The 19,779-nt window shown below is 50.9% G+C and overlaps 1 protein-coding gene across 1 annotated transcript in view; it reads left to right on the top strand.

The window, feature by feature from the left end:
* Positions 1-19,779, top strand: part of SHB (SH2 domain containing adaptor protein B) — a 138,163-nt gene that overhangs the window by 35,938 nt on the left and 82,446 nt on the right. Inside the window, exon 2 of the mRNA XM_040226066.1 lies at positions 14,082-14,202. Within this exon, the coding sequence (XP_040082000.1) occupies positions 14,082-14,202 (121 nt within the window). The remainder of the gene's footprint in view (positions 1-14,081; positions 14,203-19,779) is intronic.

Here is a 19,779-nt window from a genome sequence, read left to right as displayed (position 1 = left end):
GTTTCCAGTGGCTAGGGATTTATGACCTTGTTTGGAAGGCGATTTTACAATGTGCACCAGTAATTAAGGCCACTTCTGGCTTGATTCATGAGGTTACTGTCCTGCACCGTGTTGGCATTTCATAGAGACCAGTTCTCGGTGGTCTGGAATGTGCCCTTGGAGTAAGCTGCAGGAAAAGCGAACCCCTTTAAGTAGTGGATGTATCCCAGACCATTGGAATCCAAAGGAGGGCTTGATTTTTTAAAACAGTGTTGAAAAAACTGAAATGCCCCTTATAAACCTGGAGGAAGAAGGCTGGACAGGTGGACTGGTGATCAGGGCTTTTCCTGCCATCTCACCTGCTAGTGTTTGTTCTGGTGGTGCCATATCTCCAGGGAGAGATACTGTACATCACTGAGGACCAGGGGGGCTGAGGTCACCTGTCACAGGAGCCTGGCTCAGGCAGATAGCTGAGCTGACGTGAAAGGTCAAGGTTCACAGCCACAGCTGTCGGTCAGTGCCCTAACTGCACTTTGCTCGTTGGGTTTTTTTTTTTTTTTTTTTTTGTTTTGTTTAGGGCAGACCAGAGCCCTTCTCTCTTTGACCATTGGCTGTGGTAGAGGGCACACATCTGACCCTTACAGCTTATCTGGAAAAAAACAAAAAACTGAGGTCCTTGGCCTCCTGGAGCATGTGGGAGGCTGGGGATGTTGTGCCTTTATGGACATGCTTGTACATTCACATCTAAGTGCAGGTGCATATGCTAGGCATGTGTGTATATATTTACTTATTTTATTTACTAAACACTTAAATGATGTCTACCTTGTGCTATGTGCATGATTCTAAGCATTTGACAAATATTTAAGACACAATTCTTGTAACAATCTCCTAAGGTAAATCTTTGTATTCCCAGTTTATAAATGAGGAAACTCGGGACAGAGTGTAAGTTGTGTAGCTTGCCTAAGGTCATGCAGCCTGTTGATGGCCCAGCCAGAAAGTGTACAGGTGCTTGAGTGAAAATGTGCTTGTTTCTAGTACCCTAAGCATAAGGGGCCCCTTATAGGCATGAACTCAGGCTTCCCCCTGGAGAGGAATGGCCCAACAAACCCTCCATTGATTAATTAGCTCATTGACCCATCTAACATTTACTTGGCCCCCGTTATGCCAGGCTGGGACTGGGCATTGGGATGTAGATGGGCAGAGCCAATAGGACCACCCTGTGTTGAAAGCTTTGGGCACTGTGGCTTCACCTTGGGGTTCTCAGGGCAAAGGCTGCAGGTCTGAAATCACTCTGCTGCTGCTGCTAAGTCACTTCAGTCGTGTCTGACTCTGTGTGACCCCATAGATGGCAGCCTACCAGACTCCTCCATCCCTGGGATTCTCCAGGCAAGAACACTGGAATGGGTTGCCATTTCCTTCTCCAATGCATGAAAGTGAAAAGTGAAAGTGAAGTCGCTCAGTCGTGTCCGACCCTTAGCTTCCCCATGGACTGCAACCCACCAGGCTCCTCCGTCCATGGGATTTTCCAGGCAAGAGTACTAGAGTGGGGTGCCAGTACCTTCTTCCTGAAATCACTCACATATTTACAAATCTGGCACCTCTGGGTAGGGGATCCAGGAGCAAAGAGAATGGGGAAAATGTATCCACGAGCCTGGAAAACTCAGTGGTCCTAAGCCCACTAGTCCACCCCCCGGGCTCTGGAGGACCTGATCAGAGAGAAGTCTTGTAGAGCCATGGGTGATGGGATGGAGGGAGCAAGTGTGCAGTGCCCACGTGTGCTTATTTTACTGTATTTCCTTCCAGTCCCCCCCCCCTTTTTTCGGGGGCTGATCCACACAGAATGTAGGATCTTAGTTCCCGGACCAGGGGTCGAACCTGTACTCCTTACATTGGAAGCTCGGAGTCTGAACCACTGGACCACTAGCCAGGGAAGTCCTGCTGTCCTTTTTTTTTTTTTTTTTTAATGTACTTAAATATGCGTCTTTCTTTCTCTCTCTTTCTCTCTCTTTTTTTTTTTTTTTGGTGTTATATTTTAGAAAAATTGAATCTTCCTAGTTTCTATGTTGAAATCGGACTTTTGTTGATTGCTGGATTGCCAAGGATAAGGCTTTTTTTTAACCAGTAAAGATTCTGGGGACTTCCATGGTGATTCGATGGCTAAGACTCCACACTCCCAATGCAGGATGCCTTGGTTCCGTGGTCAGGAAACTGGATCCTGCATGTTGCAACAAAGATCGAATCCCACATGCTGCCACTAAGACCTCCTGGTACAGCCAAAATCAATCAATCAATCAAAAATAAATTTTGAAAAGATTCTGTTACCCTCTTTTGTTAGCTGCATAGTGGGGGTCCTCAGGCAGCTCACCCTATCCTGGAACAAGTCAGAACTCCAGCTGCCAGTTCAGAATATTCTCCTTCTGCACTTTCAGCTGTGGTCTGAGCCATAGATGTCTGCACTAAGGAGGTGCATTTTTAGACTCTACTGAGAACAGTGTCACTGCAGGCCACTCACTTCTCTGCCTGTGGGGTCAGGAGCCGGCACGGGCTGCCAGCGTCCTCAGCTACAGGGTGGGTGAAGTGTGGGTCCCACAGTGGTCTGGTGCTCTGTCAGCCAGTCAAGGGGGGCTGTGGCCCCTCTGCACACAGGCTCACCCTGCTGGGGTCTGTGGCCCCCAAGGCCTTTCCAGACGCTCACGTGCTCTACCAGCCCACCCACTGAACAGGAGCTTCAGCTCTCCCTGAAGCTGCCAGGTGGCATTGCAGGCCTCTGAAGGGACTAGTGGCCCATCAGTGTCCCCATTTGGTTTTGTCCAGGTGCTGGTTACTTGTTCCCTGGAACAGTGGCCCTCACCCAGGAGAAAACGACCCAGGGCCTTTGTGTGGGAACATTGCTTGTGTTAGGGAGGCCTGGTTCCAGGGACGGCCTGCTTCCATGAGTCTGTACAGTTTCCACCACCTTTTCAAAGCCATTATTATCTGCTCAGAACCCTTGGAGGGGATGGGACCTGGAGATCCTTCTTACCACTGCATGGATGAGGAACCTGAAATTCTGAGGAGAACAGTGGTGTGGGCAGGCCAGGGGCCAAGTGGGACAGGAGTCTGGGGCCATCTGATGGGCCCTCCTGTTGCTGCAGCTGGGGGTAAACTCACCAGGTGTGAGGCTCTTCTTGGCCCCCGGCAGCAGATGCTGTCAGCCTCCGCCACGTCCTTCCTACTCACCAGTCCAGCTTCCTCCAGCTAGCTTGTACCTGCATCTCTCCCCAAGGCTTTGTGCAGGACTTGCAATGGGGTGATCATCCTTCCCACACTCGTGAGGCAGCCCAGAAGTCAGGGCTCAAGAATAGCTTCCAAAGGGCCCTCCCAGAGTTAGTTGGTATCTGGTTCCCCTGTCTTCCTCACCTTGGTAAAGTGACTCTGAACAGTGGGTTTATGTAGACAGTGTTCAAAAGTTTCCAAATTGGGTAGAGTTTGGGTGGTCCACCTTGGTAGCTGACTTGATTACCCAGCTTTCCTGCTGCTATCCCCTCCCTGACCCATTTCCCCATCCTTCCTAAGTGTCAGCTCCCAAATACACCACTTGCACCTGAGTCCTGGCTTCCGGTTCTGCATCTGGGAGAACCCAGACTAAAATATCTGGCCTGTGGCATCTCAGGTGGGAACAACATCCTTTCCCCGTTCTCTAGTGTTTTTGCCCATGCCAGTATGGTGTTATCCCTTGGTCTGTTGACTCAGTTTCTTCCCACCCCTGGAGGAAGGTGTTTTCACAGTGAAGGGGTGAGAGCTCAGGCTCAGAGAAGAGAAAGAGACGTGCCCAGACTGCCACACCTGGGGAAAAGCCAGAAAGCGCTGAAGCTCAGGTCCCTGAATTCAGTACCGCCCTAAACATCCCCGCCCACCCTTGCTCCTGCCCAGTGCACCTTGTGAGGCCCCTGCTGTGCCCAGGGGCTGATTGCCTTATGGAAGGACCCGCCCGAGTCTGCCTCTCAGCAAAGAGCACATCATGAGCACAGGGTAACTCTGATTAAACAAGCCACTGACACCATTACAGACAGGTATGACATTGCAATGTTCTGTCCCTGGTAACTTTCCTGTACCTTGGGTGGGTGCCAAGTACATGTAAGAAAAAGTGCTGTGGGTTTCAAGGACAGCTGCTTAACTTAGAGGACTGCATGTGAGAAAGAGTTAATTGGGGCTTGGTTGCTGAAGGATTTGAGAACATGGCATTGTTTTCAAAAGTGAATCACCGTTTATTGAGCACCCACTATTAAGCTGAATATAATTGGAAACTTGCAAATATGGTGGTGGTAATTATGGCCGATGCTGCGTGTCCTCCATAAACAGGCAGTGACTCGGGGATGGGGGTGGGGGCCGCTGTTTAGTACTCACATCTTAGAGGCGCTGGGGCCTGGCTTGCCTTGCTGCTCCCAGGTTGGAAAAGTGCATGAATCATCCTAATGGGCTGCATTCAGAGAGAATGACCCTTCACTTAGTACGGTCCTGCACCACTGTTGCTGATTATTGAAATGCGCTGTGCCAGCCTGGGCCCCGTCTCCCCTTGATCCAGCTGTGAGCACAGAGCACAGGCTGGTGGGAGAAGCCCCCTTGTTCTCCACTCCTGCTCTCTCCTGGGCCCTGCGTGGAGCATGGAGGCCTGGTTTCCAGGGGTTTTCAGAAGTGCCCGAGACCTCGGGAAAGGCCTTGGCTTCTTTACTTTACATACTTTTCCTTTGCACACTGCGTTTGCTTTACATACTTTTCCTCTGAGTCCACTGGAGAAGTTGTTCTTATTGGACACAGCCTCCTGTTACCGTGAGAAAGCCCCACGGGCATGCCTGATCCTTCCTTGGGAAGGGAACAGTGGATGGGACCAAAAAATGACTCCAATTCAGCCATCTAAAACCCATTTTGGAAGCAGGCGGCTATAAATATGTATGTAGGTCACCAAATGACTTAGGTTTTCGTGTGGCTGGGATTTGCCAGGAGTCTGGTTCTGTCACCCTGCTAATGAGCATTCTGTTACTGGACATCCAGGTCACTTGCAAGACCCTTCCCCTCCCTCCCCAGGCCTGTTTCCTCCTAAATAAGAGGAGGGACTCCCAGCAGGCTGGATGATGGGTTGAGATGATGATCATCAGAACTGACATTTCTCAGGACTCGCCATGTGCCAGCCCCGTTCTAAGTATATCACTCAGATGGGATCATTTTATCCCCACCCTGCTGTCATTTTATAGACTAGGGGCCTAAGGCCCCGAGAGGTGACCGACTTTCAGAACTGTCCCCTGTCCCTGCTCCTGATGATGCCGCCTCCTACACTTCCAGTCTAGAGAGCCCTGCCAGGGAAAAAGAAAATCCCCATCTTAGCCTTCCTGTTCCGGGTCTGATCTGAGAGCACTTTCTAGGCAGTGGCCCCAAACCCAGGAGGGGCACTTGTCCCCTCTTGAGCAGGAAGCTTGGGAGAGAGGACTGTCTGGGAAGGTGGGTGCGGGTGGTTGGGGTTTGCAGGAGGGCTGGGCCATGCTGAGCCAGAGCTCAGGGGAGGACAAAGGGATGCCCAGTGGGTATCCCCAGGTGGACTGAGCCTGGCCTGGGGCTGCCTCCCACAAGGAGCTGTCTGCGGGGATGGATGAAGGTTCTTGTGAGAGGAGCTAGTGTGTTTTTTCCTGGGGCATGAATGTGGTGAGTATGCCCCAAAAATTTTAAGAAAGACTTTAAGAGAAAAATTAGATAGCCATCCAGGTATCACGGAAACCGTGTGGACCTGGGAGTGAAGAAACATTTGGTTGTCTGTTTCTGGCACTGACCTTCACTCCCTGTTCCCCAAGACCTCCTGCTCCCCAGTGCATTCGTGCTTTTCAGGCTATGGAAAGTGGAACATGTTGGGGTTCCATGTGAGATTTCCTTTGCACAATTTATACACATAAAAGTTTGAAATCCACTGGACTAGACTGTCTCCCGAGGCCCTCTGAACTCTGACCCCACATGTAGTGACTCTGCAGACCCCCAGGTGCTTCTGTCCTCAGGAGGGAGGCACTGAATTCTCTGTCCATACGTTCTGGCTAAAAGCAATGAAAAAATACTGGGATTGAGCTATCTCTTGAGTTCAAAATAGAACCTCCCACTGCTTGAGAGATGCTGAGAATCCGGTCCCTACCACATAACAGCAAGGTTCTGGGGTAAATAAACAGAGGGCCAGGCCAGGCTCCACTCCAACAACCTCCCACCTAGGACCCACAGCCTTCTTCATGGGGTGAAACTGAAGGAGGGTGAGGTGTGCATGTGAGAGGAAGGGGGAGGCGAGCAAGCAGGGCTGGAGAGGCGCTGACGAAGGCTATAATTTGGAATGCATTTTTCCTGACAAGTTGGAGCCTGCAGGTGTCTAGGCAAGCAGCTGTGGCCTTGGGAGGGGCAGGACCGGAAAGACCAGTGGAGACCACCGCCTCCTGACATGCAGGCCAGCTAACTGGCTGGTCTGTAGAGAAGCGTTTAACCACAAAACACCCAAGGTCTGCACAAAGAAACGGATGGCGGCTGCTTGGATAGTGACAACTGTCCTGAATGACTGAACTGTAGGGTTGTGAGCTCTCTGCAGCCTCATGGGCAGAACCCTTGACCTCCGTCAGTGAAAGAGGGGCCTAGCACTTCGAGGTGACTCTGCGTGGCTGAGTCAGACCTTAGAGGAGAGAAGGGGAATCTGTCCTGGGTCGGTGCAGAAAAGCATTCTCCCCACCATCTGATTTCCAGGAGTTTCGGCTGAATGCCTGAATGTAGCTAATTAATCTTCCCCAAATTAATTTTCTTACCATGTCAGAAATGATTTATTGGTGTGCCTATAAATAGAGGTGGTCTATGATGGTCAAAGCCAGGGACAGGGAGTGGCGAGCAGGGACTGCTTGCCTGTATCTCTGCATGGGGGCGGGGTGTCCCCATAGTCCTGTGTGTGTTGCAGCCTGTTGTGTGGACCCCTCAGAGCCCTGGACGTGGGCATAGACCCAGAGCACGCTGCCATCTCAGCACATGGAGGGAGTCCTGGAGGTCCTCTACCTCTAACCAGGTCCCTGGACTAGGTGCATCCTCCCCAAAGCATAAAAGGGCGAAATAAAGGATCGCTCACAAACATTTTTCTTTTTGTGGTTGAGAAATGTGACAGCTGTTGTCATGCCTAATTGCAGCCAATTTTCTCTCTGTAATCATCACTGGGGCCTTTTCTGGGGTTTCTTCTTGGGTCTTTGTTTTGTCTTCCCGAATAGATTTTCAGCTTCCTGTGGACAGAGACCCCAGCTTGATCCCGGGCTCCCAGGAGGTGCCACCATAGCCTATTCTTTATAAACTACTGACATGTCCCCATCATGACATTATTTGCTCTTCGTGAAACTCACGTAAAGTTGAGAAAGCAAATAGTTTTGCCCTGTTTCATGGAAGAATTGCTGAAGCTTGGAAAGATAAAAAAGAAGCTTGCTCAAAATTACCCAGCAAGGGTGAAGGAGAGTTGGCTCTGGCCAGAACGCTCTGTCTGGGACGTTTCTGCTTGGTGGGGTCCCTTCTATGGAGCCACTCGTTTTTCTGTGTTTTTGCACAGTTCTGGCCTGCTGCTGGGCTTTGGAAATACCACCCATCACGGTTGGGGTTCTGCAGACAGCCACCCAGCTGGGTATTCCTTGAAGCTGGTGTTCTGTGGAACAGCTGAAGCTGCGCTAACAGAGCACAGACAGGTAGTATCCGGTCTTCTGACCTCTACCCAAACCAGACAGCCACCGGTGCCTCTGCTTGGGCACCTGAGTGGCAGGAGCTCCAGTTCCCAGGCAGCTGTTCCTTTCACTGGCTGTTAGATGTCCTTCCTGACTCACCGAGCTTACTCCTGTATAGTTTGGGTCTGTGTGGAGCATCTGTCTACCTCCTCTAAGCCCTCTCCAGACCCCCAAATCCTTGTTCTGTTAATGCCATCTCTTGGTCAGCATGGCAGCTAGGTCTCCCTCTTGAGGATGTCAGGCCTGCCAGGGCCTGTGTCACGGTGGGCCCCAGAGGAAGACCAGGACTCCTGCCTGCCAGTCCCCTGATGGGGGCGGAAACAGGGAGCCGCTGGCTGCTGCTACCGTGCATGCTGTTCACTCACCTTCAAGGAGCCCTCTGACCCCCAGAGTGGAGGGGATGGCTGGGTTGCCCGTGTGGCTCCTGGGTTTCAAGCTGGAAAGCCAAGACTCAGGACCCCAGCCTGTCTGTGGCCCCTCTGCCCCTGCACAGTCCAAAGGCAGGCCAGTCACACACTGGCCTGTATTTTCAGCCAGGGATGTTGGATTATGCTAGAGTCAGCACCCCTCACCTCTCTAAGGCAGAGAGAGCTCCTTTTGTCTTAGCTGTTCTCTCTGTCTTATTTATTTATTTATTTTTGGCTTTATTAATAAATAAAATTGATTGATTGATTGATTTGGGGGGTCTTCTGTACTACGTGGGCTTTTCTTTAATTGCCACGAGTTGGGGCGCTCTTTGTTGCAGTGAGCTGGCTTCTCACTGCGGTGGCTTCTCTTAGGGCAGAGCACGGGCTCCGGGGCACTCGGACTTCAGAAGTTGCAGCTCATGGGCTCATTAGTTGCAGTCCCCAGGCTTCCAGAGCACAGACTTAGTAGTTGTGGCACAGTCTTAGTCGCATGTGGATCTTCCCAGATCAAGGATCGAACCCATGTCTTCTGCGTTGGCAGGCGGATCTTTTTTTTTTTTTACCACTGAGCCATCAGGGAAGCCCCTTAGTTGTTCTTTAAAGTGGTTCGAATGCAGTGGGGAGGCTTAGTCATTTAACCTGGGGCTCCTGACCTTTTTGAGAAGTGCCTGACACTTTGCAGGCATACAGGAATGTGATGGAGGGAGCAACAACTTTATCAGTTACCAGATTCCCAAAGAGATCCATGACCCCCAAACCATGAAGAAAGCCAGCACAGTTTTAAGAATAAATTGATAAGGAACATTCCCAGGTGTGTTCACATGCAGTTTGCTTTAGAGTAGAGCAGACAAAAGCCATGTGCCTGGAACGGACACAGCCTCATGGGTTGCCGCCCCCTCACTTTCCAGGAAGAGGAAAGCAGCAGAGGGTGGTGGAAACTGGTCTTGCCTCATCCCGCAAGTGGCTGAGCTGGGGCAGCCCGATGCTGCCAGTTCCCACAGGCAGCAGAGCATAGGAGGTGCCTGTATGGCTTGGAGGAGGCAGTGGGGCAGTGGGGACAGCACAGGCCACCCACTCCTGGAAGGTGGAGCTGCCTGTCTCGTGTCCCTTCTTTTCAGCAGGCTTGAGTGCTTTTAGCAGGGATACCTGTGCATTTCACCTCTTCTCCACAGTCCCACCAGCCCTCCCTGGAGCCAGGTAACCTTCCTGGAGAGTTTGAACAGTAGTCTTGTTCTGATAGGATCTATGCTTTGAACAGAGAGCGTTGCCCATCTTCACAGCCGGGCCCAGCTTTGGCCCCGGCTCCCCTCAGGGGGCAGGGCAGTGTCTGGCCTCCCCCCAGCTCAGGCATGTTGTTCAATCTGACCAGCCCTCAGGATTGCACAGAGGATGCCATCACTCCCGCGTCTTGGATCCTGGGGATGGATCAAGGCATGTTGGATCATCTCTTACTCCACTTGACCTCCAGGGAAGAAAGCAAGAGAAAGCTGCATTTTACACTGACTTCTTGCTTCACTTTATTGAACAAGGCTGAGAAACATCTGGGAAAAGTGAAATTCCAGAGTCATATCGAGAGGCTTAGCTTTAGATTGGTGGGCAAGGGGGCTGGCTCTAACTTAAGATTTCCCAAACTTTCCTCATAAGAATCACCTGGGTTACTTATTAAATATACAAGTTGTTAGGGCTAAGAATCTGGGTTTTATAAAACAAGGATTCCAGGCCATGCCTATCTTCAGGCTAGTATAAGAAGTAGTTTATCCGAGGGAGCTGTCAGTTTGAAGAGTCTGTCTCCCCAGACATTTTTGTTACATTAAATAGAGATACAAGTTTCTGTTTAATTTTCATAAATAGGTATCATCTTGTATTTATCATTCTACAACCTGCCTTCTTTCCATTCAAAGATATGTCATGGAGCACAGTGTTGGTGCAATAGCGTTAGAGTGACAGTCTTTTTTTTTTTTTTTTTTTTAATCTAAAACATAATATTCCTTAGTAGAAACTGGCACGGTTTATTTAGCAATTCTCCTATTGATGGACATAGAAGGTTCTTGAAGTTTCTCTTTATTACTTGCTTTAGTGAACATCCTTGCCCAAGTCTCCCTGTGCACATTTAGGAATAAATACAGAGAAGTGAAACTGTTGGGTCAAACCACGTGCATTTTTGGAGTTTAGTGGATTCTGCCCAAAGTTAACCTTCACAGTGGCTCTACCATTTACCTTTCCACCCAGAGCCTGTGGAGAGAGAGGACCCGGTTCTCCATATAGGTGCCACTGTCTCATTAAAGCATGTAGGCCTGTGGCCAAGTGGAGACACCCACTTTCCTCTAGTGCTTCCCTTTGGGGGTGAATTGAAAGACGACCTCCCATCATGAAACTAAATCCTCGAGAAAACCCAGACTTCAGACTGCTGTCAGGGATGGACCAGTTCCACCCAACAGTGTGTGCAAAGCAGAAAGGAGGCCTGTGGAGCTAACTCCAGAGCCTTGTCAGAGAGGCACTGAGTGTGCTGGGATTCTAGAATCCTCTGGACTGCTGTGGAAAGGAAAGGAAAGTGAAGTCACTCAGTCATGTCCAACTGTTCACGACCCCATGGACTGTAGCCTGCCAGACTCCTCCGTTCATGGGATTTTCCAGACAAGAATACTGGAATGGGTTGCCATTTCCTTCCCCAGGGATTCTTCCCTACCCAGGGATCGAACCTGGGTCTCCCACACTCCAGGCAGATTCTTTACTGGCTGAGCCACCAGGGGCTGCTGAAGGCCATGTACAAAAATGGGAGGTTGGGACAGGGCTCTTGAGGACAGCACCCACCCCCACCCCACTCCAGTTTCACCACTTTATAAGCCTGTGAAAGTCCTTCAGGGCCACTGGCTAACCTGGGAATCTCCAATTTTGTTTGAAAGCAAGAAAAGGCTTGCCTGGGTTTTAGCCATACCTGGCTTCTTTTCTCAGAGAGGGGCAGGCAGTACGCCCAGCCCAGGAGGGCAAAACCGTGAAAGAAGATGTATTAGGCAGCCACATCTAGTTAGGCAGCCACACTCAACAGCCATCTTTCTGCTGCTCTCCTCCCTGGGGGAGTGGTGGGCCCAGTGGCTTGGGTTCCCCTCTCAGCTCTGCACCTGCCCCTGTGTAAGGCAGGCAGGCCATCTGAAGGGTCCAGTGCCCCTTTGGGTGTTTGCCAATTCAAGATTAAAATCGAGGAAAGCTTCTCATATACCTGAGTGGCCTGACCTACAGAGGGGTCCCGGTTGGCTCCCTTTTGCTTGAACTGTTTAATTAGATTTAAGGTATTTGTCCACTAATGGGGGCGTTTTAAAGCAAAGCGGTGTCCCTGGGCAGCTTGGATAGTGGCCATGCTTGAGGCCGGTGGCACATTGCATCGCTAAGCTCCCCACTCAACTCTCCTAACTCTTGGTTAAATTTTTACTCCAAAAACCAGGACGTGATTTTGTGAAAGGTCAGACAGCTCAGTTAGTGTTTGCCGAGTTTCACGTTGCTTAAACCTCAAACTCCCTCCCCTCTACCAACCTTACTTTGAAGTTTGAAAGGAAATTGATTTAATATTATACATTTTTAGGAACCTTCCGATTTGCTTCTTAAACTAACAGAATTCTAAACTGTTTTTTTGTAAACAGAAGGATTTTCAAACTGTCAGCAGGTATAACTAGAACCATATGTCAGCAGAGACCAGGAGCTTTCCCTGGTTTCAGGATTTGTAAATTCTTATTGAAACGGAAGCAAGAAGGCAGGCAGCCTGAGGGCCCCCGTGACAGTCTGAGCTCAGATCTCATTTTAATTAGAAAATACAGATAGCGCCTGCTGAACCGAAGGCCTCCCAGAGCTCCTGTCCCAGGGCGAACAAAGATTTGGTTTGTATCCTGCTTGCCTCCGTGTTTGCAAATTACTGAGCACTTCCGGGAGGAGCTGGAATGTTGATTTCTAGATTACGCAGCCCAGCACCCTCCCCAGCTAATCCCCCCAAAGTGATTTTGTTTTCTTGGGGAAATATTTGCTCCCTTCCTTGTTGCAGAATAGTCGGAGGGTGTTCACGAAGAAAAGAGACTGCAAGGAAAGCGAGGACGAGAGAAATGAGATTACATGTCATCCACAGCAGGTTCATCATTTTCTCCATTGGACTTCTGGCCCCTTGAACTCTGAGGCACAAAACCCTGTGCACCCCACATCTGCATCTGAGCTGTTCTGAAGGACAGTGGTTCACGTGTCTAATTTTCTTCCTAATGTGTTCTGCAAATGGTAGAGTAGAAATATCATATGGAAGACATGAAAGGCCCTACCGCTCCTCTCCCCCATCTCTCCCTGCCTGGTGTCATTTGAGCTCAGGGAGTCCCCAGAAAGGCCACGATTACAATGTCAGCATCTGGAAGCGCCTCCACTGGGAACTAGAGCCTGACCCACAGCCGCTTCGGAGCGGTGGCAGCGGGCCCCGCACATGCTCAGACGGTACTCCAACCCTGGGTGTTTCACGGATAAGCCTGCCCTTGTTCAGGGAGCAGTGACTGCTGTGTGCGATGCCTCTCGGCGGCCCTCCTGGCGCACGCTGGTGACAGGGCAGCTGCCCTCGGTCCTAACGTGGGCATCACATTCCGGGCAGCTGGAGGTCACTCTGCTCACCCGACCAGGGCTGCTGCCACAAACTGCCACTTAACCGGCAGACAAAGGGGGATTTTTCCCTTCCCCTGGGTTTACAGGCCCCTCAAATGCCTTACATTCCAGGAGCTGGGTGAGAGTGGAGGCTCCTGTGGTTTCTAATTAAACTTACAATTTAAATAACAATTCATGAAACCCCAAGGGTTGAGAGACAGGCTAACCTGCCCTCCTCCTCCCAAAAGAGGCAGCTGGGTGGCCCTGGCTGGGAAGCTGAGGACTTGCCCTTTGCCAAATGTGGGACCAAAGGAGCCCAAGTCACAGTGAGTTTTGGTGGAGCGAGGGTGCGTTGAAAAGGGACCTGTGCTTTCCCCTCTGGTGAGGGTGCCTCGAGGGGCACCTCCAACGAGAGGAAAAGTTGCTGTGTTTGCTCTTAGCCTGCAACTGGGAATTTTTACCTTTCTCCTGGGAAAAGAGAAAGCTTTGAAGTATTCAAAACTCAGATTTTTTTTATGGTCTCAGGGGACTCCCCTGGCTGCCCCCACCACCTAGCCCCAGGTGACTGCTGTTTGTTGTGGAACTTTTGTTGTTTTCTGGAATACAGACAAATGAGGAGTCCAGGAAGGAGGCAGAGGAGCCAGCCAAGGTTCTCGGTTCAGCCCCCGCCCGCTCTAGACCTCAGTTTCCCCATCTGTCACAGGAGAGTCTTCTGATGTGTGGCTTCCAAGGCCCTTGCTGCCCTTAGCAGTCTGTCTGGCCATCCCTGAGCTGCTCTTGTGTTTTCACTGGGCCTGGCTGGGGCCTCAGTCATCTTTGCAGAGCGTTGATCTCACCGAATTGTTGTCTGATTACCCAAGGCATGGTTGTGTTCCAGATTTGGGAAAGTGGAACGCTGGACATAATTATCTCGAGACAAACTCTTCTATGCCTCAGCAAACACCAGGAGCATGTCAGCATTTCTGGGCTTTCTGCGAGCTCCTTTCCAACTTTCCTCCCTTTCCATTCATTCCATTACGCTAAGCAAGTCACATCCCCTGAAGACGCCCTCCAGGTTCTTGCCTCTGTGCTTCTGTTCTCACTTCACTGTGCCTGGAGCAGCCATCCTGCCTGTGCAGGCCCAGGAACCTCCCTTAGGATGGAGCACGGCAACGTGGGTTCCCTGTTACCCCTGCAAGAATCAGAGCTCCCTGCTGGTGGGCACCAGTTCAGACTCCTGCCTCCACCTCCCCTTCCTTGCCCACCTGGCACAGACTCAGTTTATATTTGTTGGAGCAAAGCCTGGCTGTGAACGGAAGTGAAGTAGAAAGCCCCAGGTGGACTCACACCCTTGCCATCTTCCCTACAGGTGACCATCGCTGATGACTACTCGGATCCCTTTGATGCCAAGAATGATCTCAAAAGCAAAGCAGGAAAAGGAGAGAGCGCAGGCTACATGGAGCCCTATGAGGCCCAGAGGATCATGACTGGTAAGCACAGACACTTGCAACTCCACGGGGAGGTGGATGGGTCACGTGGTCACCCACCAGCCTCTGCAGGGGAAGGTGTGTACTTTGGAGGTGATGGTTGGGGAGGTGGCACTGTGTTGAATCTTTACCACAGGTTATCTGTTCAGGTTTCACTGACCTCAGGAAGAACCCGGCAGGGCACAGTGACTGTCCAGAGATAGTAGGGTACTAAGTTCAGTTCATCACGAGAGGGATTAAGAAGTAAGTAGGGAGGTGGGGGAAGTTTCTCTTAAGAATTTCTAATTAAAAAAAGATACAGCTTTTGAGATGGAAAGCTTGGAGCTTCCTAGCAACCAGGGCAATAAGAGAAACAGGAGGGGTTACCTTGCTTTTATTACTTAGTAGAAGGGGGCAGACTAGGTCTTTAGGGACAAAGTTATCCCTGCCCCCATCCAAGAAAATCTTTGTTTTAGGACAGGAAGCAGCTTAAAGCACCATGGTCTTTGTGGCAGGTTTATAGGAAACACAGAGACTTTTCTCCTATAACTGTTTTCCTATTGGCCCTTGATGATGAAACCTGTCAGAGCAGCAGTGTGGGGCCCAGGAGAATGTGGCCGGGTATGTGGTATCCTGGGGGGTCTGTTTTCACCAGAATAATACTTGGAACATCTTAAAAAAAAAAAAGTATATTTGGCTGCACTGGGTCTTAATTGTGTCATGCAGGATCTTCCGTCTTTGTTGCGACATGCGAGATCCTTGGTTGCAGCATGTGGGATCTAGTTCCCAGACCAAGGATTGAACTGGGCCGCCTGCCTTGAGGAGCAGAGAATCATAGCCACTGGATCACCAGGGAAGCTCCAGAGCATCTTTAAAGAATGAACAGATACCAGATAGCAGCCATCTTGACCGACCCCAGGCATGGGTGGGTGGTAGGGAGATCACAAGCAGGGGAGAACCCCTCCATGAGGGTCCCCCTTGCTCAGGAGGATGGTCCAGGCATGGAAGAACACTTGTGGGTTGGCCTGCTCTGACCCTGAGCAAGACAGTGATGTGAGCAGGGGCAGAGCAGGCCGACCCACAAGTGTTCTTCCCTGCCTGGATCATCCTCCTGAATGGTGGCCCTGAATTCTGAGCCTGTTGAGTTGGTGCCCTGTATGTCTCAGGGTTTGGGGTTCAGGTGCCTCCTTCTGTGACCCTCTTATTGTTTATTTGATGTTCATGTTTTTGAGCACGTTCTCCTGATTCCTTCTGAATTTAAAGGAGGAAGGGAGGGACTTCCCTGGCAGTCCAGTGGTTAAGACTCTGTGTTTCCGCTGATTGGGGAACTAAGATCCTGCATCTGGTGTGGCCAAAAAGTAAAATAAAAAATAAAAGAACATATTGAAGAGAAGAAGGAGTGGGGGGGAGGAGGAGGAAGGGAAAGGAAGCACCAGTTGCTGAGCTCTTAGCACACGCTGGGCCTGTGTTGAATGTTTGCTTTCGGGATGCGGAGACCCTCTAGGATAATTGCTGAAGAATCTGGGTATGAGTCCAGGCCCTGCTTCCAGGACTCTGCCTCGTGTTCTTCCTGCTCACGGAAAGCAATATTCTGGCTACCTGTGTAGGCTCCAGAACACCTGGCTGCTTTGTCAAGGGCTGAGGCAGGAAGCAACTGGTCAGACTCCTGAGGGCCACCTCTTAGGCCCTCTCCCATCTTCTTGGTCTCTCTTGGCAGAGCAGCCTCTGTGGGCACTCTGACATACATGCTCATTAAGCCTCACCATGTCCTTGCAAAGCAGGTGTTGTCTCATTTCACAGGTGATGGAGACTCTGGACAAGTCACTTCCCTGGGGTCCCACCAGCAAAAAAGGGAGAAGGCATTACAGATCCAGACTTGCATCTTCAGAACATGGGGGCGGGGAGCTGACAGGGGTGGGTGGGAGCATCTGTGGCGAGCCAGACTTTGGGGAGAGTCTGCAGTTGCTCAGCATCTTTGGAGTGGAGCCGGGCTCCTCCTGGGTGCTGCCGTGGACTGCAGCGGTGAGGAGCTGGTTTGCCGGGTGGAATTGTCCTGAGGGACTTTGGCTTTTTAATGAGACACACCCACAGGGGCCAGGCCCAACGCAGGGCAGTTTGAGTTTACCAGAAACCTGTTCAGATCTCAGGCATTCTCTCTCCAAAGGAGCATCCTTCTATTTTCTGCTCCGTGCTTTCTTTGTACCTTGGAGACTATGCTCAAATTTACCCACATTTTTATGTTTTTAAGGAAACAGGTGATTAAACTGGACATTTTCTGGGTGTAATGACCTTGCAGCAGCTCTCTTTGACTTGGAATTCTTTGTGTGTAACATCACCATCGCCTCAGTGACTGATGGTGGGGCTGGGGGCTGGGGGCTGGGGGCTGGGGGCTGGGTTAGCCAGCACCGTGTAAGTTTTCCAGGAAGTAGCTCACTGAGCTGCCGTGAAGCTCACATGCGAGGGGAGGTGACAGAGGTGGGTGCCAGGGATGGCAGCCGAGCAAGGGGCGGCACAGAACAAGTTTACGTTCAACCCCCTAAAAGGGTTTCTTTTTTTGATGCTGTAACATTTATGTGTGTGAGTGCACGTAGCTTCTAGTAACGGGGCAGGTCTCTTTGGTATGTAAGAATAATGCTCCTGGGATGAGCCCGGCCTCTGTGCCTGAGATGGCGTGCCTCTCTATACTGGTCTGAAAAGAGACCAGGCTGATGTCAAGCAGATCTGGGATGGTCACTTGCCACCAAGTGGGCCTTAGTTTCTCACTGAGAAGCAGGTGCCTTAGAGTGGACAGTCAGTAGTACTTGTAGCTGCTTTTGGCTGTGAACTAGCTGTTTAGACCCTGGGTAGCACATTCTGTGACTCTGTTTTTCCCGGTTTAAGGAAGGATAGGTCAGTAATAACAGCAGCAGCAGTGGAGGCCATTGCCAAGTTCTCTCATACTTGTTTACAGCACTTGGTGTGAATTCTCGCCGGATCTTCACCATTACTCTTTGAAGTGTAGGTGCCCATTGCCCTGATAAACTAAGGCACAGAGATATTAAGTAAGTGCTCCAAGGCAACATAGCCAGGTAGTCAGTTGGGGGTGCTGTCTGCCAACACCCTGTCTAACAGCTACATAGGACTTCTTCCCATGGTCTGTCCAGCTTGATTTTCAGCCTCCTCCTCATGGCCCATGTGGAGTAGGGGGCCTATGATTAACTGGCAAGGTTTTGTTCTCCACAGTCTTGGCACTGTGCAGCAAGCGGTAGAGAGCTTGTGGGAGGTATGATTTGGTGAACAGAGAACTCAGGCCAGCCCATTGGCTGTAGCTAGGATGGAGTGCGTGGAGAAGCATGCCTGTTTTTCCAGGGGCTCCTCTTACCCACTTTCCTCTGGTCTGCTTCAGCTTACCCTCTCCCACTGGTTCCCCTTAGTGTCATCCACAGAATTTAGATTGTGGCTCCAAAATGGAGGCTCAGGTCTCCATGGAGCCTCAGAACCCATGTATGCCTGGACCTCACTTTTTGTCCTGATCACCTCTCTCACCCCAACAGCAGCTCTGGAGATAACACCTAGGTGTTAAGGAGTTAACACCTAGGGCTCTATGGAACCCAGTTGGAAAGCTAGTAACCCAGCCCCAGCTTTCCTTTTTATAGGTGGCGAAACTGAAGCTCAAAAAGGTCATGGTCCTTTTGAGATTTTTTTAAACATTCTGGTTAAATATGAAGCTACTTTGTGAAGTACTGAGTTGCCCATCCCTAGACACATCCAAGCAGAGGCAAGACAACCAGCACTGGGAGATGACACGAAAGTAGTGAAGTCTCAGATGTGTGGTTGGTTCAAGCTACCTCTTAGGTCTGTGCCAGCCCTGAGCTCCAGGGTGTCCTGATTCACTGTGCCCTGCCCTGTCATTAGACACCTAGGACCGGTCCCACAAAGGGAGCACCTGAGACCAGCACTGAATAGGAGAGGATCTGGTTAGGGCTGGCAGCTTCCTTTCTCAGTGCCAGCCTAACTCACAGCAACTGTTCAGTCCTGGTTCCCCTTTTCTTCTTCCTCGGCCCATCCCTTGAGGTCAGGTTCTGGTCTTGACCTTTTCCGTGCATGCACTGAAGAGGAAGGATCATACCACTTCTTGATGTCCATCCTGCCCCTTTAGTGTCCCCCAGCTCCCACTGAGCTGGTAGAATCAGGCCACCTCTCTCCAAAACCCTGCTTTGCAGCCCGTTCACTCCTTCTTCCCTGAGGCTTGATGCTGGGAATGGAGAGCTCCAGATGCACAGAGACACTACTGATGCAGAGGGAAGGCTGTTGGGCTGAGTCAGACCCACTGGGGTGACTGTGTGGGCCAGGGTGCTTAGCATGTTGGGGGTCGCACTGTAAAACAAGGCATGTAACACTGATGTGAGTCTTGGGTGGAGGAACAAACTTCGTACGTGTGCTTGAGATTGTTGATATTGGGGGCAGAGGGCCTGTTTGGTCCTTCACGTGGTTTTCTGTGCTGCTGAATTCTCTGACCAGTCCCCATCGGGGCCCTGCCCATTTGGAGTGCATGCATGCATACTCAGTTGCTCAGTCATGTCCGATTCTGCGATGCTATGGACCGTAGCCCGCCAAGCTTCTTTGTTATGGAATTTCCCAGGCAAGAATGCTGGAGCAGGTTGCATTTCTAATTCCAACCCATTTGAAGGTGGGTGGCCAAACGAGCAGGACGCTGGAGCAGTTGGTTCCCAGGTCCTCGGCAGCACCCTTGGTATCCGGAGCCCTTGCCAAGCCCTGCTGTGTTGGCATCTGGACCATGCAGCCTAGGCAAATACTGCCTCTGCCTCTGGGAATATCAGAGAAGCATGGAGACAGACATGGACCCGGGGGCTGGTTGGTGTGTGGAGGTGAGCAGTAAACCTCCAGGAGTTCAGAGCAGAGACAGCAGCTTCCGGTTGGGCCATCCCAGTTGGGTGGGAGGTGAGAGTGGTGGGTGTGAGAGCTGGGCCTGGCAGCCAGGCAGAGGGAAGAGCTTGAACAAAGGCATGGAGGTGTGGGAACTCTCTGCCCGAGAGGAGTGGCAGGAGATGAGGCTTCTGATAGGATCCTGATAGGAAAAGCATGGGGCAAGAGCATGTAAAGACCGATCAGATCATCAGGCCCTTGTTAGCCTAAAGGCACAGAATATTTCTCACCCGGGATGCTTCCTCCCCAGGCTTTCAACCCCAGGAATTCCCAGAGGTGCCCACGGTGATGGTGGTGACAAGGAAGGTGGTAGTTTGTGTTTTTAGAGGGCTTTCCTCTGTGTCAGGCACTGCTCCAAACCCTTTCCCTGATGTGCTCATTTAGCCCTCCCAAGGAACCTATGAGGTTTAAGTACTACTATCATCCCCATTTTACAGATGAGAACACTAAGTCTCAGAAAGGTTAAGGAAGCAGCAGAACCAGGAAAAGCAGCACCCTCTGGAGCCCCTGCCTTTAGCTAAAATGCACTCACATCTGTCCTGGACTCCCAGAGGGTCTGCAAAAATAACTGGGAATTTTACAGTTACTTAGGCCTCATTTTGAGGTGTGACTCCCCCTACCCACCCCCCATCCTATATAAAATTGTTCAAAGTGTCATCTCACAGGATAAATCAT

The sequence above is a fragment of the Oryx dammah genome, unplaced genomic scaffold (assembly GCF_014754425.2).
Source record: "Oryx dammah isolate SB20612 unplaced genomic scaffold, SCBI_Odam_1.1 HiC_scaffold_1, whole genome shotgun sequence".
Lineage (NCBI taxonomy): Eukaryota > Metazoa > Chordata > Mammalia > Artiodactyla > Bovidae > Oryx > Oryx dammah.
Note: the sequence above shows the minus strand (reverse complement) of the source record. Positions and strands in the feature narration are given on the sequence as shown.